The 27,821-nt window shown below is 48.6% G+C and overlaps 1 protein-coding gene across 4 annotated transcripts in view; it reads left to right on the plus strand.

Annotated features, from left to right (window-relative positions):
- Positions 1–16,633, plus strand: part of CCDC117 (coiled-coil domain containing 117) — a 519,424-nt gene extending 502,791 nt beyond the window's left edge. For 2 of the 4 annotated variants that reach the window (XM_069619165.1, XM_069619167.1), the window contains one exon: positions 15,593–15,977. In XM_069619165.1, coding sequence (XP_069475266.1) covers positions 15,593–15,830 — 238 coding nt within the window. In that variant the 3' untranslated portion in view covers positions 15,831–15,977. Of the gene's footprint in view, positions 1–15,592 lie in introns of all 4 variants that reach the window. The other 2 variants (XM_069619164.1, XM_069619166.1) reach the window with 1 other exon arrangement.
- The last annotated feature ends 11,188 nt before the right edge of the window (positions 16,634–27,821 follow it).

The raw sequence follows: 27,821 nt of genomic DNA on the forward strand, positions 1-27,821 counted from the left end.
CAACTACTTCCCCAGGGTTCTCGCTGATCGCGGTTCCTCGGATTCACATCCTGGCAGGACCGAGGCCTCTAAGGATACCAGCTCCCAGGTCGAGGGGCACTGGGGGTCTTCTTGACGCTCTGGGGACAGACCTGAGGCCGTCCAGGCTACCGGCTCCCAAGCTGAGGGGCTACGGGTCCCTACCAGGCTATCCTCGGAGGGACGATCAAGTATGTCCAGGGGGTAAGAGATCGTCAAATCCCACCTCCAAGAGTCTGTCCTCGGCTAAATCCAGCACGACTACCTGCACTGGTGCCGAGGGCGTCCAGCCTATCTGAGATTGCTGCAAGGTTGTGAGTAAGGCTATTACGACTACTGGCCATCCGGCTTAGGGCTGGGCGCCTACCAGAGGGATCTATGAGGTAGAATTCTCTGATTCGAGTGCAAGTCCCTAGCTGTATCTTCGCGTATCTGAGGCCTGCCTTGGCCAGGGCCTCTGTGCCCTCCTGCCCAGGGTGTGGCGCAAGGCTTCAAAATGGTGGAGCGGCACGTGGCAGAGCATGCCAGACAGGCGGCCATCTTGGATCCAGCTCGGGGCCAGCCATCGAATGGGCTTTCCCTCTTGAAGCGGCAGTGGATCTTACGGTGCAGGTCTTTAGTCCACTCAGGACTACATCTACCCGTCACAGCTGTACGGCTAACATGCAGGAGGCCTAGCACCTTGGAGTGTTGGGCCCTGGTGACTAGTGAGTACCGCTTCTTCAAGCGCTTCCCTCTTCTCCGCTCCCCTCAGATGAAGGGGCTCCTGACATTGTGATGGTCATCCCGAAGGTGGCGCCGTCCTGGCCCCCTCCTCTAGGTACTCCTCCCGTTCCTCCTGCACTGCCGTTGCCTGTCCCTCCACTGGTTCAGACCTTGCTGGTCATTGTGACACCTCCACCTGTACCAACAACACCTCCCCTTCAACAGCCATTGAACCTATCTGCGGCTCTGGGGGTTGGGGGAGGGGGGGGACTGCTGGCACCTTTGTCCCAGGGCCTGGATTCCCCTCGATGACGCCCAGGACGATGAGCACTCGGCATTCGTTAAGTCCTTTCATGACCGCCTTCAGGTGCTGGCAAAGCTCTTGGTGGTCCCACTTCATGAGGAAGCCCCCCAGGAGTTGGGTGTGCTAGCAGAGGTCTTGGTGAAATGCACCACGATCCGGTCTGGCATCCCCCTCCAGAAGGATGTCCTGCAGGTAGCGCGAAAGGTCTGGGAGAAGCCCAGGGCCAACGCCCAGATGAACAAGAAGTTGGACAGTAGGTTTAGGCTGACGGACGGGGAGCCAATCCTCCTTGCCACCCACCCGCAGCCCCATTCTGCAGCTTTTTTGTATTCTAAACCATCATCTTCATAGTCTTCCTCCACAGAAGCCACCTTCAGTTGCCTGTCCAAGGCGGACAAAGTCCTTGAGCCCTTGGAAAAGTGCTGTTACTCATGTCGGGACTGCCTCTGCGGCAAGCCAACGCAGACACCCACTTGGCTGCGGTTAACCAGCAGCTGTGGTAGGAGCTTGGGGAATTTCTGCCAGACCTCCCTCCGGACAAGCAAATCTCCGTCAAGGCCAGTCTGCCAGATGCCCAAGCCATTGCGCAGGACCTCGTGGAGTCTTCGGTCTCCCACATTGACACAGCCAGCAGAGGGTTGTGCCTTGGGGCTGAGCTGAGAAGGACAGCGTGGATGCACGCCACAAAGGTTTTCATGTGATGTGCAGGAGCGGATGCTGGATCTGCACTTTGATGGCGTGGACCTTTTTCATTTGTCCACTGATGAGTTGACAAAGAAGAAAACCTCCACTGAAACTGTAAAGTCCTTGGCCATCCTGACAAACCAGGTCAGAAGTCCTTCCCTCAGTCCCAGCGTAGGACTGAGTTCAAACCCCATGCTTTCTCTCGATTCAAAGGGGTTCGGGGACTACGGTACACAGAGCCCAGACAGGTCAACCAGCGAAAACAGGAGCATGCAGCAGAGGGCATAGTGCAGATTTTTCTGCTCCCCCACCCCCTCTTCTACCTCTGCCACCAAGAAGCAGTGACGTCAAGGTCGAGGAACACAGCTCGCCTGTGTGTGGGCAGGTTGTCTCTTTTCCAGGACTATCTGTAGTATCGAGGCTTCCTCTTCTATTTCCTCTACCATCCTCTCCTCCTCTTCTTCTGATCGGGTCCCCAGCTCTTTTACAGGAGGTCCTTTCCCTCTTGGAGGTGCAGGCGATAGAACAAGTTCCTCTTTCAGACAGGAGCTTTGGTTACTATTCCAGGATTTTTTGCGTACCCAAGAACTACGAGGCAGGCCTGGAGGTTGTCCTTGACCTGTCATTTCTAAATCGGTTTTTACCACTGGAACGCCTTAAAATGATTACTCCCACGCACAAAGCCGAGTCTCTGCGTGCAGGGGACTGGATGTGTTCCCTGTACATAAAGTATGCATACCTGCATGTACTGATATTTCGAGGGGATTGGGTCCTCCGACGTATTCCATATCTATGGCCTGTAATCACCACAGCTGTGCTGCTTCGGAAACTTTTTCGGCGTCTGACGTCGATGCGCCGTCGTCGAGGACCTCCTCCGACGTCATCCGATGTGATAAGTAGGACGCACAACGCCCATAGCCTCAGTTCTGTTTTTTCCGCGAACGTGTTGCTTCGTGTTTCTCGGTTAAAACGCCTTGACTCTTTGGAGTTCTGTTCTTCTCGGTTCTTCGAACCTGTTCGTTTGTGATAATCCTTCTGAAGATGTCTACTTCGTCTTCGACCCCGCGTCCGGGTTTCAAGAAGTGCGGGGAGTGTGGGTCCAAGATGTCGGTGACGGACTCGCACGACGCCTGCCTCTGGTGCCTCGGGGAGGCCCACGACACGGATGACTGTATCGACTGCCAGCAGGCGTCGTACCCTACCATCCCTCCTGATAGGGACGACAAACGTTTTGATGGCTGGGCGAAGAAAGTGTTTTCTTCTGGTGGTATGGCGCTTCAGGCGGCCAACTCCATTTGTGCCTTGTCGCGTTTCACGCACACTCTGTGGAACTGTGTTGCGTTAGCGGCTGAACATGTTCCCGAAGGGGATGAACGGGATGGTTTCCTTGCTATGGTCCAGGATGGTAAGGATGCCATGTGAGTCCGTTCAGTCGGGTTTGGACTTAGCTGAATGCGTCAGTAGGTCCATGGCGGCGAGCACCGTGATACGCAGGTTTGCGTGGTTGCGGAAGTCGGGGTTTGCGCCTGATGTGCAGTCCCGGCTCCTCAACATGCCCTTTGATGGTGAACACCTTTTTGGCAGCAAGGCTGACGAGAGCCTTGAGAGGTTGCAGACCTCAAAAGCTGCAGCGAAGTCGTTGGGCGCTGCAGTTCGCCAACCTCCGCCTTTTCGTCCTAGGGGACAGCAGTGGAGGGGTGGTTCCTTTCGTTATTACTCCTCCTTCAGTAAAGCGAGAGGAGCTGGCAGTCAAAGAGGCCATCGCAGGGGTACCAGAGGTGGACGACAGGGTACCCGTGGTGCCCAGGCCGCTCGGGCAGTTGCCTCTTTGCCCTCAGGTAACGCCGCAGCCGCTCCCACTCAGTCGTGAGGCCATGTCCCATGGTTCGCCGGTTGGGGGAAGGCTGGCGCAGCATCTTGTAGAGTGGCAAGCCATTACTTCAGATGTGTGGGTTCTGGAGATCATAACCCACGGCTACTGTCTTCCTTTTCGGCACAGGCCTCGCGACAATCCACCGGGGAACCTCTCTTTGCAGAGTTCGGATCCGCTCCTTGCGCAGGAAATTCATGCCCTGCTGGAGAAAGGCGCCATAGAACTGGTGCCTGTAGCGGAGAGGAACAAGGGATGGTATTCCCCTTATTTTTTGGTTTCGAAGAAAGACGGGGGATTGAGACCCATCATGGACTTGCGCGGTTTGAACAAACTCCTCAGGAAGGACAAGTTCAAGATGGTTACTCTCTCTCAAGTCCTCCAGGCCCTTCAGCTTCAGGACTGGTTGGTGTCACTCGACCTCAAGGATGCTTACTTCCATGTGCCGATCCATCCCTAGCACAAGAAGTACCTGAGGTTCGTGGTTGGCGACTCGCACTTTCAGTTTCGGGTCCTGCCGTTCGGATTGACCTCCGCCCCGAGGGTTTTCACCAAGCTCATGGTGGTGGTGGCAGCGCATCTCAGGCAAGGGGGGGATTCACGTCTACCCCTACCTGGACGATTGGTTGATCAGGGGGAGCTCTCCCGAGCAAGTCCTGGATCATCTATCGATCACCTGTCGCTCCCTTCACAGGCTGGGCTTCTCCCTCAATTTAAAGAAGTCCCATTTGACGCCAACACAGCGGCTCCAGTACATCGGAGCAGTGCTCGACACTTCCCTGGGGCAGTGTTTTCCTCCCGAGGTGAGGGCTCTTCACATTCAGCAGATGGTGCACAAGTTTCAGCATGCCCAGACGCTCCCAGCGTTCGGGTTCTTGAGGTTGCTCGGCCTCATGGCATATCCTGCATTCTTCTGGTGCCAGAGGCTCGCCTGCGGATGAGATCTTTGCAGTGGGCACTCAAGACACAATGGTCGCAGTCCTCCGGCAGGATGTCGGACTCGATTCAGGTGCCGTCCTCGGTCGCCCGGGACCTTCTGTGGTGGGCCGTCGAAGGCAACTTGATGAAGGGGGGCTCCATTTTGGCTTCCCTGGCCGGAGGTGACGATCGTGACGGATGCATCCCTCCGGGATGGGGAGCTCATGCCAACGGGCTGACAGTCAGCGGTCGTTGGTCTCCGTCGGAGTCCAGACTCCATATCAATCTGTTGGAGCTGAGGGCCGTCAGGCTAGCCCTGAGGGCTTTTCTGCCGTCTGTGCGAGGGAAGAATGTCCTGATCCTGACGGACAACACAGTGGCCATGCACTACCTCAACAAAAAGGGGGGGGCAGGGTCACTTCCTCTGTGCAGAGAGGCGATGCAGCTCGAGTTCTGGGCCATCCAGCAGGAAGTTTCGATCTCGGCAGTTCATCTGGCCGGAGCCGAAAACGTGACAGCGGACGCTCTGAGCAGGCAGAGCGCGATCTCTCACGAGTGGGAGTTGGCTCAGGAGATTCTCCTGGAGATCTTCGCCCTTTGGGGGACCCCTCAAGTGGATCTCTTCGCCTCCAGTGTCAACCGGAAGTGCGAAAGGTTTTGCTCGCGGGAATTTCCTCCAGAAGGAGCCTTGGGAGACGCGTTCGTGGTGGAGTGGTCATTCCCGCTGCTGTACGCGTTTCCTCCAGTCCCCGTCATCCCGCAAGTGCTGCGGAGGTTACGGAAGTTCGGTTCCCGGATGATCCTCATTGCCCCGGCGTGGGCTCGGAGGACGTGGTACCCGGACCTTCTCGACTTATCCATCTGCCCTCCACGTCGTCTTCCCTACCGAGACGATCTGCTCTCACGGGAGGGGGGTCAGGTTCTCCATCCAGAGGTCAGATCCCTCAACCTTCACGCTTGGCTTCTGAAAGGTTGAGGTATAAGGATTGGGACCTCCCTGAGGACGTGATGGAGGTGTTGCTTTCGGCCCGAAGACCGGCAACAAAGTCTCTGTACCGTTGCCGTTGGCGTAAGTTCTGCGACTGGTGCAGGGTTCAGAATGTGGATCCTTTTGCATGTGACATCCCCATGGTTCTGTCCTTTTTACTTTATTTGGCCCACAGGGGCTTGCAAGTGGGTACCGTTAAGGGTTACCTGGCGGCGCTGTCCATCTTTAAGCGCTCGTCTGAAGAGTGTTCTTACTTTAAAATCCCTTTGATTTCACAGTTCCTGAAAGGGCTCACTAATGTGTTCCCTCCGTCACCTTTCCTGGTGCCCGGTTGGGATTTAAACCTGGTTCTTAAGTTTCTTATGGGTGCTCCGTTTGAGCCTTTACATTCTTGCCCTTTGAGGCTGTTATCTCTGAAAACTGTGTTTTTAGTTGCGGTTACTTCCGCTCGCAGAGTGAGTGAGTTACAGGCACTTTCAGTTAAGCCTCCCTTCACTGTATTTCACAAGGACAGGGTTGTCCTTAGAGTTCGTCCTTCTTTTCTTCCGAAGGTAGTGACGGAATTTCATTTGGCCCAGAAGATTGTTCTTCCGGCATTCTATCCTCCTCCGCATCCTGGTAAGGAAGAGGAGAGGCTCCATAGGCTTGATCCTAGGAGAGCTTTAAGCTTTTATGTTTCACGCATGTCCCGGGTCAGAGTGGATGATCAACTCTTTATTGGTTACGCTGGAAAGCGTTTGGGGCAAGCTGTGACGAAACAGACTTTGTCTCGCTGGATTATTTTGACCATCTCGGAGTGCTACCGTTTGGCGGGTAAGGACCCACCGGCTGGCTTGCGGGCCCATTCTACCAGGGGTATGGCTGCGTCTACTGCCCTGCAGAGGGGTGTTCCTATTCGCAACATCTGTGATGCAGCCACCTGGGCTTCAGTACATACGTTTGTACGTCACTATTCCCTTGATTCCATCCGAGCGCAGGACGCTATTCTACATTTTGATTCTAAATTCTTTCCCTCCTCCTTGCTTTGGGAGTCTGTCATAGATATGGAATACGTCGGAGGACCCAATCCCCTCGAAGAACAAGTTACTTTCTTACCTGGTAACGTTCTTTCGATGGGATGGTCCGACGACGTATTCCATATCGCTCCCGCCCTGCCTTCCCCGCTACAGAATTTCTTTTGCGATTGTGGCTTACGTTCCGCAAGGCTTTGTGTCTGACTGGCAGTTGACTTATGTCACACGTTCTGGGGGAAAAAACTACAACTGAGGCTATGGGCGTCGTGCGTCCTACTTATCACATCGGATGACGTCGGAGGAGGTCCTCGACGACGGCGCATCGACGCAGGACGCAGAGGCCGAAAAAGTTTCCGAAGCAGCACAGCTGTGGTGATTACATGTCATAGATATGGAATACGTCGTCGGACCATCCCATCGAAAGAACGTTACCAGGTAAGAAAGTAACTTGTTCATCAACTGCGTCAAATGTTTCTGCGGTTCACGGTTATGTCGTACCACTTTCAGTACTAGGTGCTGCCCTGAACTTGGCCCCTCATGTCTAGTTGATGAACGCAGTGGCAGGCCTTCTCCACTTGTAGGGCTATCATCTCTACCCTTATTATATGACTGACTGGTAAGGGCGGGGGTTCACCGGAAGGGGTAGTGCACTCCTGCCAGAGATTGGCAGCTATCCTTCATCAGCTTGGGGTTTTCCTCAACCAGAGGAAATCAGTTATGCCTGTCCCAGGAACTGGTCTTCTAGGGATGCGTTGGAACACTACTGTTCAGCGGGTGTTCCCACGCCTGAGAGGCTTATGTCCCACCGTAAGGCGATGGGTCAATTTCTGGCCAACTCGGCCCCCTTGGCATGGTGGTTCCACCACATTCTGGGCCTGATGGCCTCCTGCATGCTCACTGTTACAGCATGTTCGCCTCAAGATGAGGCGCCTCCAGCTCCACCTGGTGGCCAACTGTGATCAGGAGATGGGGAATGTCAGACAGGATCCAATACCTCCACTCCTGCTGTCCGATCTTCGCTGGTGGCTGATGGAGGGCAATGTCTCAGTGGGAGCCACCTTGTGGTGACGATGTGCTCCTCCATCTCGGGTTTGGGGGGCTACTCTGGAGGGCTGTGTGATCCATGGAGCATTTCCCAGGACGGAGGCCCTCTTGCAAATTAATCTGCTCGAGTTCAGGGCAGTGGGCCTGGCCCTCAAGGCGTCCTTGCCCCTCATCAGGGACAGGTCTGCTCTCGTCAGGACGCACAGTTTTACTACAATGTTTTACCTGAGCAAGCAGGGTGGCACCAATTCCCCCCACCTGTGCATGGAGGCAGTTTCGATCTGGGAATGGCTGTGATGGAGGGGATTTGGATTTCAGCAGTTCACCTACCGCGGCACAGCAATGCAGAAGTGGACGAGTTGAGCCGTTGGGGGTGCAACACCTACGGGTGGGAGTTGCACGATGGCTCTTGGTTTACCGTGTTCCAGCGTTCGGAGGTCACAGACCTAGAATTGTTCAACTCCCCTAAATGCCAAGTGCCCCCAGTTTGCTTCATGGGCTGGTTGGGGTTCACTGGGAGCGTCTTCCAGATCTGATGGCACAGCCACAGGTGTTAGGCGTGCCTGCCCACCCCTCTGCTCCAACGGACCCTTCGCAAGTTCCAGGCCTCTGTGGGTTGTAGCCACATCCTGGTTGCCCCCCACTGGCCTTCAAGACCCTAGTTTTTGGATCTGCTGAGGTTGTGCTCCCAGGATCCCGTCCATCTTCCGATCCCCAGCAAGGGCTTCCTGATGCAGCAGGGCGTGCAGTGGAACATCCAGACCTGGCCGCTTGGTTCCTGATTAGCTGAGGCTTCCGCATGCTCAATTTTCCGATAACTGGGACATCATTCAGCAGGCCAGGAGGTCTTCGACTCAGTCCCAGTACAAGAGCAAATAGACTAGGTTCTGCCATTGGGCTTGCAACAAGAGTCTGAACCCTGTCTCCTGGATGACGTACTGGATTTTTCAGCACAACTTGCTCATTCCGGAGTTCAGGTGGACACGTGCCGCACTTATTTGGCGGCCATTGGGGCTTACAAGAATTCCCCTGAACATGGGTTTTCTGCAGCCAACCCGGTGGTTAAGGCCCACCTTAAGGGGTTGTCTAGGCTTTTTCCACCAATGCATAGGCTGCACACCGTCTCGGACCTCCATATGGTTCTCGCAGCTTTGCAGCACAAGATGTTCGAGCCGATGGCCTCTGTGGACATCTGCTTGGTGACACTAAAGACAGTTTTACTGGTGGCTCGCACATCTGCACACAGGATTAGTGAGCAAACCCTTCACCACGTTTCACAGTGACAAGGTCATCTTGCACACTCAACCAAAGGTGGTCTACATTTCATCTGAATCGGGAGATATGCCTGCCGGTGTTCTTCCCAAACCTGCTGTCAGAAACTGAGAGGGCCCTGCATTCCTTGGACCTCGTGAGGGTCCTCAAGTCTTCTCTCTTGCACTCAGATCCTTCAGGAAGGCATTGTTTGCGACTTTTGGGGGCTGCTTCCAAGGCATCCATCGCCGTTGAATGGCCAATGCCATCTCGGAGGCATACACAGCCATGGGCAAACCTGTTCCTGAGGGAATTCATGCCCATTTGGTCAGAGCCATGGCCACGGCCGTAGTGTTTCAGAGACCTGCTTCTTGGGATGTCATCAGAAAGGTGGCTACTTAGGGCCAATCCGTAGGCCTTCTGTAAGCACTACTCACTGGACACCAGCTCCAGGCGCGATGCAGAGTTGGTCACATGGTTCTGAAGAACATTTTTCTTCGTCCTAGATATGAGGCAGGTTATCACAGCTCCACCCTATGTTCTTGTTTGGTGGAAACACCCACGGGGATGGAGGAAAGGGGATGGGACGTATGAGTAATTAAAGTTACTCAAGGTAGTGACTACAGTACTCCTAGTTCATAGTCCCCTTTCTCCATACATCCCCCGCTAGTATGCCAAGGGCTAATATGTATTAAGAGTAGCCAGGTATCCAAGCGTTCAATGTGTTCAAAGGCGACTGAGGTGAGGCACTGGTGGGCAGTGCCTCAGCGGGGCGTTCCCACGTCCGCGTCCGCACCCAGCGCACTATACTAAATTTAAGGAGGAGCTCAATTTGATTTGCTGCTAAAGGTTCTGTTACCACCCCCATGTTGGGGGGCGCCCTCAAGGATGGAGGAAAGGGGACCAAGGACTGAGTATAGTCACTATAGTGAGCAACTTCAGATTTCTCTAAATTAGTATACCCCAGATCTCCGAGCCATATGTTACTGTCTGAACTGACTGTTTTTGGAACATGTCCATGGCAGAAAAGAAAGCACTGCTACCATGTCCTATAAAAAAAAAAGAAAGTATAGCTCTGTTGTATTTTTCCATTGTGGTATTAGCTTGTCCAGCTGAGCAGATAAGCCTCCAAACTCATGAAACCTGACCCCGAAGTAGTAAAATAAAATGTACCTGCTCTGGTGGTACTTTGTTTACCTTAAGTATCTTATGCTTATGTTTTGAATTTTGAGGCTTCAAAACCATAACTTTGGATTTGCCTATATTCAAATCCAGATGCAATTCTTTGCATCTGGACAGGAAAATTGACAATGACTTCTCCAGCCCTGAGGGGTTTGTTGCCAAAACAACTTTGTAATCGGCGTAAAAAAGCGTTGGGTACTTCACATACGCCATCTTGGGTCAATCCTGGCACCCCCTCATCAGTTCATCAATCATTTCCTGGATGTAAATATTGTCCACCCATATCTGCAGGTGGCTCAAGACCACTTTTCCAAAGACTTTCCCTGCACCGTCCAAAAGAGAAATCGAGCTGTAATTTCCTGGGGAATCTCTTCTACCCTTTTTATATATTGGGATGATGACGGCTAGTCGCCATGATGGAGGAATCCTTCCCGATCTTATGATGGCATTAAACATCTTACATGGGACTGGGGCCCATATAGCCTCCTCATCTTTAAGAGGTCAATGGGCACCACATCGGGGACAGCGGCCTAACCCCTTTTTTCGAAGACTTTAAGGCCACCTCTACCTTTTTTTCACTATCAACAATAGATTCCCTTGAGATGGAGCATTTCCCATATATGGGAGATTCCGATCCAGATCTATAGCTTCACAGGTCTATATCTGCAAAGGTCGAGGAAATGGAGCCCTCATTCATCTGCTGTGATACAACACTGTAATGTATTGCCCCCATTCAGCTCTTTATCCACAACCATTTTCCAGAAAGTTGTGCTATCCCCTAGTTTGAGCGCATTTTGCATGGCAGACCACTTGTCTCAAGCAAATTCTTGCTTTTTTAATAGCACCAATCTCTTATATTCGAGTCTAAGAGAGCACAATATGGGTTTAGCCATCCCTGAGTTTGATCTAACACAGGATGCAACTCTCCTCTTTTCCTCTGAGCACTCGCTATCGTACCATCCGGCTTTAACCAGAGCCTTCCTCCGAATTACTGCTGCGGCTGCTGAGAGTAAAGAAGCCAAATTGGCCTTGAGATTCTCAAACTCGCACATAATGTCAGGGTCAGAATTCTCCTTTCCACAAATGATTCACAGGTTGTCCAGGGTCGAGGAGTAGATAGTGGATTCGAGATTCTGTTAAATTATTCTAGCCCATTTTGCCAGTTTACGGCGTGGCACTCAATAGCTATCGGTTGGTTATGCAGTTGCCCACTGGTTACTCCGATCACCTCCCATTTAGTCAGAATTCTCTGTGTTAAAGGGTGGGGATCACTCTCCGGTCTCTCACAAAGCTCATTCACCCACCGTAGCCCACTCGATTCCAGAAATAAGAATGTAATCAATCAAGGAGGATCTGTTGGGCCCAGTGAATGATTTTTTGGCTGGTACATCTTTAGGAAATAGTGCATGCCCTTAAATTTAGATTAGTTCCAGCTGTTCTAGCCACATCAAGGGCTAGATGATTAATTCGTTTTGGATAGGGAGATTTAACTGCCAGGATGTCCCAGGCCAGATCTTGATCTACCCAGAGGTCCAGTAAATCATTTGGTGGTTCAATCTGCACATTGAGATGGCCTGCTATTAGAGTATATCTGTTACCATATATTTCCATTGATCTTAGATTTATTGTTTCATGGACTAAATCTATTGTCGCCATACCCTGTGGGCCCAGTGGTCTATTATATATGTTAAATAACCACAATCGCCCTCTTCTGTAGTGATGGAAAGAAGCTGTGAACCTGGGGAGTCAAGTGGACAATTAGCCACTTTCCTCCCAGAGGAGTGGAGTCTATCCAGACCAATAGGCCTCCACTTTATCTGCCCTTTGGACCTTTGAGCCTTTGACTGCTGGGATGTAAAAAGATGTATACACCAGAAACGGCACTGGAAGGGAGACCTAAGTCTCCTGAAGTAAGATTATCTGAAAGCTTCTAATGAACGTACACAAATCGGGGACATCAAACAGTCTTAGTCCTCCGATGTTCCAAGACAAGAGTCTTATAATCCACGTTCTCTGCTGTTTGGCAGCGCCCGACATGAAGTCAATCTACTTCATCCAAATCCCCACTATGCCTGGCCCACCTTGTGAGTATTGCTCTGAGTGGTATATTTGGAGTCCCGCCCTCCCCCGACTTTTGCGTTACCCATTGCGATTAGTTGTTTGTGCTCCAACATTGGACTCGGGTGCTCTTAAATCTTTACATTCACCAAGGGATATGCACTGCAGTCTATATTCAGCAGACCTTCAACAAGGTCCCATGAGCTCAAATAGACCCGTATAAAATCAAATCTGTTGGGTGCTCTAGGGGTACTATCCCGAATTCCAATGTTGTCCCTTATTATTGAGATACATCCATGTTGGGAGGGAGAGAGGGACGGACAGACGGAGAGAGGGAGGGAGGGGCTGGGAGGGAGGGAGGGGGAGAAGGGGAGGGAAAGAGAGAGGGGGAGGGAGAGAGAACACGAGAGAGAGAGAGAACACGAGAGAGAGAGAACACGAGAGAGAGAGAACACGAGAGAGAGAGAACACGAGAGAGAGAGAACACGAGAGAGAGAGAACACGAGAGAGAGAGAACACGAGAGAGAGAGAACACGAGAGAGAACACGAGAGAGAGAGAACACGAGAGAGAGAACACGAGAGAGAGAGAACACGAGAGAGAGAGAACACGAGAGAGAGAGAGAGAGAGAGAGAGAGAGAGAGAGAACACGAGAGAGAGGGAGAACACGAGAGAGAGAGAGAACACGAGAGAGAGAGAACACGAGAGAGAACATGAGAGAACGAACGAACGAGGGCGAAAACAAACACACACACACACACACACACACTTAAGTTCCTTCTGGGATATATTATTCACATTTGCCTCTTTTGTGGCACTCTTTATTAAACCTGACTGTGCTGTAGTAGAAACAACGCAGGCACGCCCCGAATATTCCGGTTCTCGCCTGATATAGGCTGGTATTCCTGAGCCTAGAGCAACCACCTTTTCTTTAATTTCCTTAACTTCTATGGCCAGCTCTTTTAGCCAACATTCGAGTTTATGGACCATAAACTCTCTCACATCAACAAGAGTTTCTTCTACTATGTTGCTCAATATACTGCATTCAGGTATTGGGTTCACACTTATAGCTACAGGGCTAGTCTGTGATTCACAAACTTGAAAACTCCTGGTTACACCCTTCGCATTCTTTCTCTTTGCGCCCTTTCCATGTGAGTTAACCCCAGAAGTTATGCCCTTGTTTTTTATGGGTCACACCCTTTTTAAGAAACTCCACCGGAGGTGGACCCTCACATCTATTGGCGAGCGGAACTTTGGGATTCAAAATTGTATCACTGCACACGTGTCCTCTCCACACACACTTCCTCTCTTCGCTCCCCCTCGGAATGGACACTGTGAGGGGTGGTCAATTGCAGTTTGTGGTCGCTGTTGGTCCTCGCTGAGGCACCCCTACGCTTGGCAATGCACTTCAATGATATTGGTAACAGTCTGCCCTATTGTCGTCTCAGTACTTTTAATGTCACATTTAACCGGAAATATATAGTTCTTTCCCCCTTCCTGTCCAGGTTTTTGGTTGGTGGTGAAGGGAGGCAGGGGATCCATATTTCGTGCGAGGCATCTTGGCATCACCTTCAATAAACCCTTAGTGGAAGGTGATTTAGAGAAAGCAGTAAATATATCCGCTTCAGCTGTGACTGCATAGTTTGATATAGGTAACCGGGATGACACCATATGGCCTTTTATTGGCCCTCCCTTAGGTCATCCGCTATTTGATTTTCATCGGGCCTGATTCCCAGTCCATCTATGTCATAAAGTCTTTGATCTCGGCTAAGCATCCTCAAGATTTTATTCTTGCAGACCCCTAGGGACAAATCCGATTTCGCTTACCTCTTTTCCATTTCGTGCCCCTTGATTAGACCGCTCCCCCGAACCACCACACTCCCAAGGTGATTTCACAACAGGGGGTGATACTGTTACAAAATATGAGCACCAAGGAATATTGTCAGTAGGGAGGCTTACCCGTCTGGAGAATTAAGTACTTATACAATACTTTTAAAAAGACCACTGTGCATGAATTCACGGGAAGGCAATCCATAAAGACCAAAGGCAGCTGCTAATGGAATGTTAAATTACACAAATAAAGGATGAACCCAATGAGTCTGTAAAGCCGCTTCCTCCATCATCTCGCTTTCTTCAGTTACTTAGACCAAAGTGCTTGCTGCCATCACATCAGTCCCGTTAATCACTAAAATTATACTACCGAGCCTAAGCAAGCTACTTTGCTCGGGCTGATATGAATACCTTTAGACCGACGACCGTTCTCCAGCCTGCGATAGCAAATCCTTAAAACTGGTCCCAGCTGGTCACAACAAAGCACTCGCGGCAAAGAGGATCCACCCCAGACGCAGAGCATGTCCGGTACGGCCATAAATTGTGGTTAAAATTAGCAGTTATGAAGATAGCTTTAAAACTTCAAAATGCTGCTCTGCTCCTGCAGAGCAGCAGACACCCTGCGGGCAGCGTGACACCTGTGCCCTTTGTTCCCCATGGGCGTCACCCTCGCAGGGGATACTGGGACCTAATGAGCTGAAGTGAACGGGGCAGCAACACCAGCAGCAGATCTCCTGCAGTCCCAAGCTCGGTACAGCAATACTTCAAATACGGGCAGCTCGACAATTGCGCCCTTTGTCCCCTGCGGGCAACACGTGCTCCTACTAACATGTGGACATATGACGCATGCTCTCACATGCACCTAGGGCATACGCTCATACGACACCTGCATCTATGATGGTCTTCCCACACACTGTAATGACACACATTCTTATGAGACATGCTCCTAGGAGACACACTGCTAGAGCAAGATGATATTTTCCAATGACACGCGCACCTACTACATATGCACTACTGTGAACATACAACACATTCTCGCATGCACCTAGGACACATGCACCCTCGACACACGCTCTTAACACACTTATGACGCACACTGTAATGACACTCCTACGACATGCACTCCTACAACACCACATGCTATGCATATGAATTTATTATGAAGGACCGAGGCCCATTGGCATATTTCCATGGCCCATATTCCCCTGCCTAATAACTAACCATATCCTACCGCTGGAAGGATTTACAGCAAACCAAAAATTCTTAATATCTGCAATGCTTTTTGCCAAACTAGTTTATTTGGTGCAGTCCATTTACTGGTGTTCTCAGTACCGGAGTTCAATGGAAGCAACTTTATTTCTATGGGAAAATTAATGAGATTAGGCTTCCTTGACTTTTGAACGATTCAAGGAATCCCCCATAATTGCCAGTTTGGATGGGGCTGTGCCAAACAATTTTTATTTTGCGAACGTTTCATCGAAATCCAGTGACAAATGTATATCAAGGTAAAGTATGTGCACTACCACTTGGCTAGGAATATTTGACTCTTGGCTATCTATACAGTACCTATGGTTTAATATATTCTATGAAGATATGCTGCGGGATCTCCATTGAAAACGCTAGTTGGGATATTATGAATGCTTTCGAGGATACCAATGATACGACGATTGCAAGTCACTTTTCCATCTTATATACATGTTGCCATGGCTAATTTGATTTTCTCACACAGGAGCCAGCCTTCTATGGAGTTAGTGCTTTGGAAACCTCTGCCAGTGTTTGATGGAGACAAGCAAAATACTGTTCCCAAAGAGTTTAAAGAAGCAATTGAAACCGACAGCCCAAACACTTCAGCTATGTGTGCTGCTTTCCAACCGCAAATTGAAACTTTGTTTAATAGCAGCTCCTCAAACCTGACATGTGACGCTTTACCATCGGACTGGTGCACAGATGAGGAAATGGAACTCTAGCTGCCGACTGCAAGACTAAGTGTGGCAAAGTGGAAAACCACACAAAAGGAATGTTTTATGTGGTTTTTTTTAATGTTGGAAAGTGAACATTTGTGTTTTGGTTCAATTTTCTAGTTACTCTAGTGCATCTTGGGTCAATGTGGGTACAGGCAAATGATTTTGTTGAATTGTCCTGTTCAGAATGTATAAAGGAGTGCGAATTGCAGGGATGAACAGTGACAATTGTTTGTTTTCTAAGTATTTTACCCATTCCTCTGTTGGACATTATTTTATTATTTTGTTGGTACTGTATGTTTTACATTTTGCTGATGGCAAAGTCATGTATGCTAATTTTTTACATTTCATCATAGGATATGACCGGTCTAAGAAGCGTTGTCTGTAGAGTAGTTGTATAAGCATGTCAGTGCAGTCCTGACATGTTTAGAACGATCCTTAAAAGCATATTACTAAGCTCCTGCTTCATCGTCCCTCTGTGAGACGAAGCAGGATGTGCAAGAGACTAACTGTTTTAGTAACTTGGCGATAAGGGCTGCATGCAAAGCAAGTGGCTTATATCTGTGTTATACACAGTCCATTATGCAGTGATTCTGTGTACGTTCACCTCCAAGACTTGTTTCTTTCCCTGCCGGCTTATATTTTGGGAAACATACACATTGTAGTGTTGATGATAAAAAAAAAAAGTTTATGCTCATGAATTTAGCATTTCTCCCCCTCTTCTGTCGTCCATCTTCTGTTTCTAAAATGTTTTTATACCATGTTCTGATCTACGAATTGAGATATTATAAATAAAAAATACATTTTTATTAGTGTGTGGTAATTTAAATAAACGTTAATTTTGCTTTCAATATTGTATTCATGATTAAACACAATCAATCTATAAAGGGCCAATGTATATCATGATTTAGACACAGCATTTTTTCCTTTCTTTGTAGAAGATAGATTCATATTTCTGCTTCCACTAATATCCTCTATTCTTCAGCTTTAGACAAACAAAAGAATTGGGATGGTCGGAGAACTGCAGAGAATCCATCTCAGGATTTGGTGTCTCTGGAAGCACACTTGGACCCAGGACAGGCATTGGTCAAGCTGTCCCAAGCTAATTCTCAAAAAGCTTGCAGAGTTCGGCTTTGCCTGGAAGCAAACTGTGACAGAGAGTACGCATCTCAATGGAATAAGAATGGTCAGAGAACTGCAGAGAATTAAACCTAAATCAATCTCAGGATTTGGTGTCTCTTGGAACACACTTGGCATAGGACAGGCATTGATCAAGCTGTCCCAGGCAAACTATCAAAAAGCTTCGGCTTTGCCTTGAAGCAGATTGTGACAAGAGTACAAATCCCTTGGGGGGGATTGTTACCCAGCATGTCTCCTTTCCAACAATAGGCTGTAAATGAGACTGATGCAGAAGTGTCTGATGAGATAGAAGTTGCTGCCAAGTCTCTGGTAAGAAGTGTATCGAGATACTCCTTATAGACACTGAAATGGTAAAGGTTTGCAAGATATTCAGCTTCATGTCTGTGCCTTTTAAAATTGCTGTTGAGGCAGTCTTCCTGAGAAAGCGAGAAATCTACCTATCCCTTTATTTAATTTATTTGTAAAGCACTAGACAAGAGCCCAGAGGCATGTGAGTGCTGGGAAAGACAAACGGACAAAAAACAGTCAGTGAACCCAAGGGTAAGCATGTAGAAGTGTGGATGAGTCAAAAATATTAAAAATATTTTTTTTAGGTTCCGTTTGAAGCTCACGAGACAAGGGCAAAGTCTTAGGTCAGGTGGCAGGCTATTCCAGAGACGTGGGGGTCGAGAAAGGAAAGCATCCTTTTTTCCACAATTGACAATTTTGCTTTAAGTGATTGCAATAGGCCAGTGTTATTCAATCTAAGGCTGCATCTATCAAGACCAATTTAAGATGAGCTGTCGTGTATATAGGACCTTTTCCTTGGAGACAGGAGTGAGCAATGCACAGGGTACGGACATAACCCTCTTGGCTATAGGAAGCCAGTGTAGTGATCTCCTGGTTGCTGATACATGGTCAGTTTTCCGTAGGCCAGCTACTACCCTGACTGCCTCCACTTTTAGGCGATTGATCTCTCCCTTACCTACGCCTAGCAGAATGCTAGCACAGTAGTCCAAGCAGCTGATTATGATTGCTCTAGCTAGGTCAGCACAGCTGGACTTTGCAAAATATGGTCTAAGTTGTTGTGAGCCCTCATTGAAAGTTGTTGGTCGATAGTAACGCCCAAGGTCTTCACTTTTTTTAGAGTGGGTAGCACACAATCAGCAATTTGAATAGAAGAGTAGGCTTGGTCTAGTTGAAGCAGCTTCGGAGGAGTGCCTAGAATTATAAACTCAGTTTTGGAGTTATTCAAGGCCAAGCCATTGCACAGCATCTAGTCCTGAATTCTGTTGTAAGTAACATTGATGACCTCCTTGTCTTCGATGTAGTTCCCAGTAAGTGGGAAAAGACGCTGTCATCTGCATAGTTGGCATAACAGGTGCCCTCCATATCCAGTTGATTAAACAATGTAAACACAAATATGTTAGAGAGTGGGTGACTAACAGGAGCCCTGAGGCACTCCACAGTCCAGGTCATAGCCCCCTAACATGGCGTCTTCATGAAAGACCTTAGCTCTACTGTCGGAGAGGAAGGAAAAGCACCCAACTTGCTGCTTCCCTGGAGAAGAAAGCCCTCTCGCAAAACCTGCTGACTAAGATAGAATGATCAACTAGATCAAAAGCAGCCGTTCGGTCCATAAGCATCATTAGCAAGGATTTGCCTTTGTCCATCTGTAGTAAAATATTGGTTTTAAGATCCAATTGTACTATGGAAGCTCTGAAAGCCTGATTGCTTGGGGCCCAATAGACAATGTGTACTCAAAAATGCCTGGATCTGTTTGTGTGCCATCTTGTCCAGGATCTTTAAGAGAAATGGGGAGTTTGTAATTGGATGATAGTTATTTGCCACCTAGGACCCAGGGAGAGCTTCTTTAGAAGGGGGGTGATCCAATCTTGTTTGATCTCCCTTGGGACTAATCTCTCTGCAAACAAAGCATTGACAAATTTAGTGATAAAAGGGTCAAGGCGCAAGGCACAAGCTTTAACCATTTTTGCAGGGAAGATCTCGCCTTTACAATTGATGGGTTTTATCCTATCCAAGAGTCCCAGGACCTCTGCTTCGGTTACCTCCCTGAAATTAAAGGAGCAGCCTGGTGCTGAGCCGCAGCAGTAGAAAGTGGAGGGTCCATATTAACCAGCCTAGATTCGATATACTTTTTAATCAGACTGATCTTACTGGATATGGCCCTTTCAATGTGAGAGCAAAAGTCAGCGTCCTTCAGAAGAGATCTCAATTGGATATGTGTTTTGGACTTAAGATTTTGATCAGTTCCTTTGTCATTTTCATCCTGTTCTCATAGGAGCACTTTTGCCATTTCCAAAAAGCCTTCTTTTTCTTATGTTTCAGTTTATGGATTTAGAACTGGCTTCTGGAGGTTGTACCCAATGAGCAGCTACATCCCTTTGTAAGCACCACATTACAACTTGAAGTTTGGTATTGAGCATTGTTGTACTTCTACAAATTCGCTACCTGCGTGCACCTATCAACACAACAAAATGCAGCATATTCTCCATATGAGATGTTTTTTTTCTAGCTTAAAGTTTTATTCCTTTAAAAAAAAAAGCTCTGTTTTGAATTCTACAGTTTAGGTGCCTATAGCATTTTACCACAGACGAGTTTCCTGATGACTATACCACACCTGATAAAACTTTACATGTGAAGCGATGAACTCTAGCAAGGGGGAGCGTGGCCTTATTGTAGTTTGGCGTTAGTCTGACATTCAAAGGGTGTCTTTAGGTGAAACACATGGCCTTGAAGAATATGTGCTACTCCTGTGCAAGCCAGTGAAAGCCTTCAAGGACTTGCAACATTTCATCCTCTTTCTTGGGGCCCATTTTGAACTGGACTGCATTATTTTATATCTGCGTAATATAGCCATAATATATCTGCTTAATTAATTACTTTGTTTGGGGCATCGAAGAAGATGCTTTTGCAGTCGTTAATTTGGGGATGATAAAGGCCCTGACGAGATCACATTTTTGCTGGTAAATTCAGGAGTGGCACAATTATTTTCTTCAGTATATGCAATTGATCATTCGCTTTCTTAACCGCCATAACGAATTGTGGTGTGAGAGTGTCAATCAAACGACACAGGTTTCGAGCTTGTTGGCCAGAGGTTAATCGTATGAAAGGAAGGGTACTTAAATTGGACATTAAACGATGATCTCAGATGTTCCCCATTTAGGCAAAGGCTACTGATCTAATCCCAAATCATTTTGATACAGCTTCGTGGTTATATTCAATACCTAATCATGATTTCAACATCGACATGGAGTTAGAAAGGTATGATGTTGTCCAAGAGCGAGGTTAGAGGAAGCCTGTGGGACACCACACTTGAAAGACCAGCTGTTGTAGAGGAATGATTCAAACCGTCTCTAGCCCCCATTACACATTGATGGTGAGCAGAAAGATCCACCATGTGATACACTGCAGAGAAGTCATTGAGGGTGAGTGCACGGACTGGTGGCTGCAAGGGAGTGTAAGATGTTCTGTTCATATGTTAATCACTATAGATTTTGTGCCCCTTGTTGGATGGGAACCGTTTTGGCAGTAATGTAACACAATGTTCTCTTCACTATATTTCTGTAATTGTACTACTTTTTTAACGAGGTTCCCATCCTAATGCAGGTTTACAATTGGATGTTGGTTTTGAAGATTGTTGCGTCCGTATAGATTTTCTTTGTCAATGGGATGATGGTTGCATGTTTTCCAGAGGGCAAAATCGAACATTAGTGGTAAGACGGATTACAAGGACTGGTGAATGAAGAGGCTAAAGACCAGATATTTTCTTTTATAAAGCTTGCAGGGGGTTGAAAGCCCTGTGCTTAGGACCTACATATGGGAAACAGTCTTTTGATGCAATGAAGAGTTTTGAATGTAGTGGGCTTCTTGTGCATCGGATACGAGAGAATGAGTGGAGGTACATAAATCCCAGTGATTTGACCGAAGGGGAAATTATCGAGGCTGAAATATCCGAAAACGAAATGTTCGAATTACCAAAAGTTCGAACACTTTGTTTTTGGACATTTCAGCCCCGATAATTTGCCAAAGAAACTCTCTCTCTCTCTCTCTCTCTCCCTCCTCCCTCTCTCTCTCTCTCTCTCTCTCTCTCTCTCTCACACTCACTCACTCACACACACACCCCCCCCCCACTTACCTTCACGCTGGTTCCTGCAGCGCCAGTTCCCTTTCACTTCTGTGATTGGGAACTGACACTGCAGGGTCCTTTTTTTTTTTTTTTTTTTAAACGGACGGCGGCGGGGGTGCCCCCCGCAGCCCCCGCTCACTATACCATAAAGTATAGTGAGCGGGTGACACCCCCGCAGCCCCCGTTTTTTTTTTTAATGCTACCACCAGAGGATCAAACTTTTGGTGTTCGATCCTTTCGTGGTAGCATTTTTAGAACTTTTGGTCATTTCAACTTTTTTTTTCCGGTCATTTCGACCTAAACCGAGGTACATAGTTTGAACTGTTTGATGGAGTAGAAATTTGAGATACAATCATGTCTCATTTGCCAGCTTCTGTGTGGGTTTAGGATTCTTTTTTAGCATTTCTGAAGAGGATTTATTGTGGAATATCTTGTAACGTTCTCTAGTTTTGTTATCTTGGAAGTATGGTCATCTGAGCAGTTTATCTTTCTCATTAAAATCGGTGAACCTGGTGATGGGAGTTCTGTTACAGCAGCTAAAACTGATGGCAGTGATGGAGACTGATGCCTCACTCAAGAGATGGGGTGCACAAATGGGTACCCTGACCGAAGGCTGTTGTCCGATTAGCAAAATGCCATACCATATCAAGATGTTGGTGCTATTGGAATTCCACCTGGCTATAGAAAATCTTTCATCTTGTCGATTCAAGACCTAAAAGTATTGATCTGAACAGACCACACAATGACACTATGCTACCCGAGTAAGTGTGGAGGAGCCAAGTCACAAACCCTCTAAGGAAAAGCAAAAAGTATGTCAATTGATTGTAATCAAGAAATCTATGCCTGGCAGCATTACACCTACCTACCAGGTTGGGCGATCTAAGAGCAGACCCCATGAGCAGCTTACTCTGAGGAACCCAGGTGGCTGATGACTCCTAAGATAATTTCAAAGTCTGGGAAAGGCCATATATACAACTTCACCATTTCATAAAATTAGAACTGCTCGTTCTCGGTCTTCAGGCATCCAGAGTCAAACTCCAATTTCGGCGATACCCTTTTGATGCCTTGAATTTTTTGTTTTGGCTAATTGGTGCTTCAGCGCCACCTGTAAACTGAAACGATGCCTTGGAGTACGGCTCCAAGGTAAATGGCATGTGAGGAGGGACACACATTTACCCACCCATTGACTGCCCATTCATATGTATATTTCTGCCCAGTACCTGCCCCTTCCCACCCAGAACACGTCCTTCTGGTTTCTCTTATGCTATCTTTTAGTGCTACTGGTGTAATACACATTTCTTAACCAAATGTGCCTTCAGCCCCGTTATTTATATCTGTTCCCCGCACTGAAGTTCTATTAAAAAAACATTGATAAAGCCAACAGTTTTATCTGGCTTTCTCAGATTACTCACTACTGACATGGGGGGCAGTATGAGAGCTGTAAAGTAATGGGACTTCGTTTGACTATTCTATAAGTAAGGTGCCCTGCCTTTGTGTGCTGTTCCAGATATGTTTTCTGGGTACAAGAACATGTTTATATTTTTGAAGGAAGGACTAAACAGTTTTAAACTCGTGGTACCCATTGCATACCATCATTGCATTTTGAGTTGATTCTTTACATCTAACCATTTATTAAGTGGCAATCACTTTGTTTCTCAATAAATTAGCTGGATCCAATGAGTTATACAAAGTGCCTTACGTGACGTTTGTTACATGAGAATATTTGATAATTATTGGTGCACACTTTTTGTGGATGATTTGTAAGAAAAGATACGATATTAATTTTCGAAAGTGAATCATTCATTTTTAAGCAGCGTTTGTTACTGTGCTAACTGGGACATTTGCCCGGTGACACATTGCCTAAAGGTAAATACTTGGTTAGCAAATATGAATGCCTTGATTATTTCATAGTTTAATGCAAAATTTATTTTCGGTATGTTGTGCACTCCATTCCTAGTTATTTAAATCTGTGTGCACCTTTCTCTGCAACTGCTTTTTGAGTGGCCACATGCCATAACCTTACCTGAAATATTTACAGCGACTCCTTTTATTTTCAGTTACCCTGTTTTACAGAGCTGAGGTTAGTGAGGGGCTGGTGGGGTGGAAGAGGAGGGACAGTGGCTGATGCAAATCACAGTAAGCCATCCTCACTATTGGTTTGCTGACAGGCAAATCAAAAGGCTGTCTTGAAGTACGTATGAGTTCACCTGATGTGGCAGGATCACAGAGCTCTCAAGTTTACCATTACCATGTGGGTCAGTCCTTTTTCCTATATTTCCATTGATAAAGAAATATCTGCAAGTCCCAGGATCCAAAAGGAAAAAAACAGAGCTGGGCGGCCCTCTCACACATGTCCACTGGAAACTTGAGAACTTGGAATCAAAAGTAGCACAATAATGAAATAAAGGTCTGGGGGAGGGGTGTATGATTCTCTAAACGTGTTTAAGGTTTGGTGATTAGGTGGTACGAAGTGTCATATATAGGCCAGAACTATTGGCATGGGAAATTTAGCAAGGGGAGAGATCGGATGTGAGGTGGAACTTGCATGTTGTGGGCATTGTTTGAATTTGTATCCACCCCTTGAATACCCATAGCCATGCTATGCACATTCTCGCCCACAAGCTGCCCCTCCCCTTCTCACACACTCTTCCCCCACAGGATCTCTTTGAGCTAGCTCTCTGCTTTTAAGCGGAGACATGCTATTTCTAAGCAGTCTTCTGTTGGCTAACCGCATATTTGCAACTATATACCATGACCTGGTGTTATACAAATGTCTCGACAAATGTGCCCTGAGGCACTTCATTGTGTGCCTTCCATGTGTGTGTGCCTGTGAGAAGGGGCCCGGAGTGGAGGGGGTGCCGGGAGGGGTAGCGGGACTCCGCGGGATCGCGGCATGGGGCCGCGATCCAGAGAACGCAGCCCCGTCCCGCCCGCTATCCCCGAGACTCTACGGGATCGCGGCAACGAGCCGCGACACGAAAGGAGCGGCCCCCTCCCGTCCAGCCTTACCTGAACCCGCCAAGGGTAACGCAGCCGCGGCCTGCAGCCCGGGAGACGGGTTGGTGACGGCGAACCCGCGGGAGGTGCGGGCGGTCGCGGGGAGCCGGCCCACACGGCCCGCCGAGCGTCTCTCCCCACCAGGAAGGGAGAGAAGGGAGAGACGGCTTGCTCGGCGGGGCGGGCCGCTCTGGGGCGGCCACGGAGACAGACACACATGGCGAGAGGGAGAGACTTCAAAGGGGGGAGGGACTCGCAGGATAGAGTGGCCTGGGAGCGGGACTCTTCGGGCAGGCAGCAGAAGCAGCCACTCTGGGAAACCACGGCAGCCTTTAAAGGAGGCGGGACATGGCAATACCAGCCAATGAGAAGTCTGATTGACAGGGAAGCTTTCCATTGGGGGGGAAGCAAGTCACTCACATCCTATAAAAGCCCGGGAACTAATCCAGCGTTTGAAGTTGATTTTCCTAGTCATACGAAGAGGACGAGGAGAGAAGGAACAACTGGTGGGCCTATCCGGACAACAAGGAGACTTAGGAGGGCTTAATCTTAGACCTGGAAGACTGCCTAAGAGTGGAGTAACTCTCAAGGAGTTCATGGACTATATTTTCATTAGTTTAAAATCACCTGAATAAAGTATTATTTCAGCAACCCAACCCTGGTCCGGGTCTTGATTGCAACATTGGCGGCGAGGATGGGATTTCTTTAACAGAGTACACTGAAGAGTTGAAGGAACATTTGACAGCACTCCGCTCGATGGCCGAGACGAATCTGGGACACGCACAGACAAACCAGGAGAAAAACTATAACAAAGGAAGTCGGATGAGAACTTTCCGAATAGGAGACCAAGTACTAATCCTACTACCCACCAGTACTAACAAGCTATTGGCCAGATGGAGAGGTCCTTATGAGGTTAAGGAGGTACTTAGCCCTGTGACGTATCGGATCCACCAACCCGATCGTGCCACACCAGACAAGGTATACCATGTGAACCTGCTAAAAGCATGGAACGCGCCTGTATTGGTAGCCACAATGGATACTGGTGAGGATACCTCAGAACAAAACGTGAATCATGAACGGGGCAAGCTAGAAGACGTGCAATGGGGAACCATCTTGACTCCTTCCATGAGGTCAGAACTTTTGAACAGGCTGTCTCCCTTTGGAGAAGCATTCTCGGCCTTACCAGGGAGGACCTATTTAATCGAACACGAGATCAAAACCGATCCCGGACGGATTGTTAGACTAAGACCCTATCGTATTCCAGAAGCACGAAGGATAGTTATCCGAAACGAAGTAGAAGAGATGCTCCGTATGGACATAATTGAACCCTCAACCAGCCCGTGGTCATCCCCGATAGTGTTGGTACCAAAGCCCGATGGTACTGTTAGATTTTGTATGGACTACCGACAGTTAAATACGATCTCCAATTATGAAGCCTATCCTATGCCACGAATGGACGAGCTGTTGGAAAGGCTAGGATCCGCCAACTTCCTAAGCACGCTTGACCTAACTAAGGGTTATTGGCAGATTCCCTTGAAATCCACGGACCGGGAAAAGACTGCCTTTACCACTCCCCAAGGTCTATACCAATTCAAGGTTTTGCCATTCGGGCTACACGGAGCACCAGCCACCTTCCAGAGACTGATGGATGTCATACTACGTCCCCATGAGTGTTATGCTGCGGCTTACTTAGACGACATTGTCGTGTATAGCACGACCTGGACAGAACATGTACGCCACTTGGAACAGGTGGTGTCTGAGTTGTTTAAGGCAGGCCTACACATTAATCCGAAGAAAACAGTGATAGGGGCACACGAGACGAAATATCTGGGACACTTGGTAGGCGGAGGCACGATACGACCGCAATTCTCGAAAATCCAGGCCATCCACGAGATACCTACTCCATCCACGAAGAAACAGATCCGTGCCTTTTTGGGTTTCATAGGCTACTACCGTAGATTTATCCCAGATTTCTCCTCGGTGGCAGCTCCACTAACTGACGCTTTAAGGAACAAAGGGTCTCCCGATTTGACCAAAAACACCGCTGCTTTGGAAGCCATCGATGTCCTGAAGCAGAGGATCACCTCAAATCCAATACTTCGATGCCCCGACTTCCATAGACAATTTTTCCTTCAGACGGACGCGTCAAATCAGGGGCTGGGAGCAGTTCTTTCACAGGAACAAGGGGGCGAACTTCAGCCCATCTGTTTCGTGAGCAGGAAGCTCGTACCTCACGAGGAGGCCTATTCCACAATTGAGAAGGAGTGTTTGGCCATCAAATGGGCGGTAGAGACCCTCAGGTATTATCTCTTGGGTCGCTGCTTTACGTTGTATACTGACCATGCCCCCTTACAGTGGCTCGCAAGGCATAAAGATACCAACCAGCGGGTACTCAGATGGTTCCTGTCTCTTCAACCGTTCGATTTCGTTACCTTGCACAGACCTGCGGGTTTCCAGCTGGTGGCCGACTATCTGTCCCGGAATCCTCCCTTGCCCGATCGGCCAGGGTTTGTGATGGGGAGATGTGAGAAGGGGCCCGGAGTGGAGGGGGTGCCGGGAGGGGTAGCGGGACTCCGCGGGATCGCGGCATGGGGCCGCGATCCAGAGAATGCAGCCCCGTCCCGCCCGCTATCCCCGGGACTCTACGGGATCGCGGCAACGAGCCGCGACACGAAAGGAGCGGCCCCCTCCCGTCCAGCCTTACCTGAACCCGCCAAGGGTAACGCAGCCGCGGCCTGCAGCCCGGGAGACGGGTTGGTGACGGCGAACCCGCGGGAGGTGCGGGCGGTCGCGGGGAGCCGGCCCGCCGAGCGTCTCTCCCCACCAGGAAGGGAGAGAAGGGAGAGACGGCTTCCTCGGCGGGGCGGGCCGCTCTGGGGCGGCCACGGAGACAGACACACATGGCGAGAGGGAGAGACTTCAAAGGGGGGGAGGGACTCGCAGGATAGAGTGGCCTGGGAGCGGGACTCTTCGGGCAGGCAGCAGAAGCAGCCACTCTGGGAAACCACGGCAGCCTTTAAAGGAGGCGGGACATGGCAATACCAGCCAATGAGAAGTCTGATTGACAGGGAAGCTTTCCATTGGGGGGGAAGCAAGTCACTCACATCCTATAAAAGCCCGGGAACTAATCCAGCGTTTGTTGTTGATTTTCCTAGTCATACGAAGAGGACGAGGAGAGAAGGAACAACTGGTGGGCCTATCCGGACAACAAGGAGACTTAGGAGGGCTTAATCTTAGACCTGGAAGACTGCCTAAGAGTGGAGTAACTCTCAAGGAGTTCATGGACTATATTTTCATTAGTTTAAAATCACCTGAATAAAGTATTATTTCAGCAACCCAACCCTGGTCCGGGTCTTGATTGCAACAGTGCCTGCCATCAGTTCCTTGCACTGAATTCCTTTTAAGAACAGGCATTTTCAAAGCCATTCGTTTTGACTCTTGTTCAGGTATTAGATGGGCATTTGAAAGGCACCTAGGTGGTAACACCATTTAACTGTTGCCATTTTATGACCAGATAGTACCGTCATGGTAGGATACTTGCCAACCCTACAGATGTATAGGTGGTAGGCTACTGCTTTTTAAGCAGCCTTACTTTCTACATATTTTAGAGACGAATCCTACTACAATATTAACCATGGTGGGAATAGCTTTCAGAGCAGCTGAAGCTAATTGTTACTCAGCAGCCCTGCACAACACAGTATTGTAACTGAAAGACTCAGACTGTGTGTTTA

Source organism: Ambystoma mexicanum, chromosome 10 (assembly GCF_040938575.1).
Source record: "Ambystoma mexicanum isolate Mex_15411 chromosome 10, UKY_AmexF1_1, whole genome shotgun sequence".
NCBI classification, from domain to species: Eukaryota; Metazoa; Chordata; class Amphibia; order Caudata; family Ambystomatidae; genus Ambystoma; species Ambystoma mexicanum.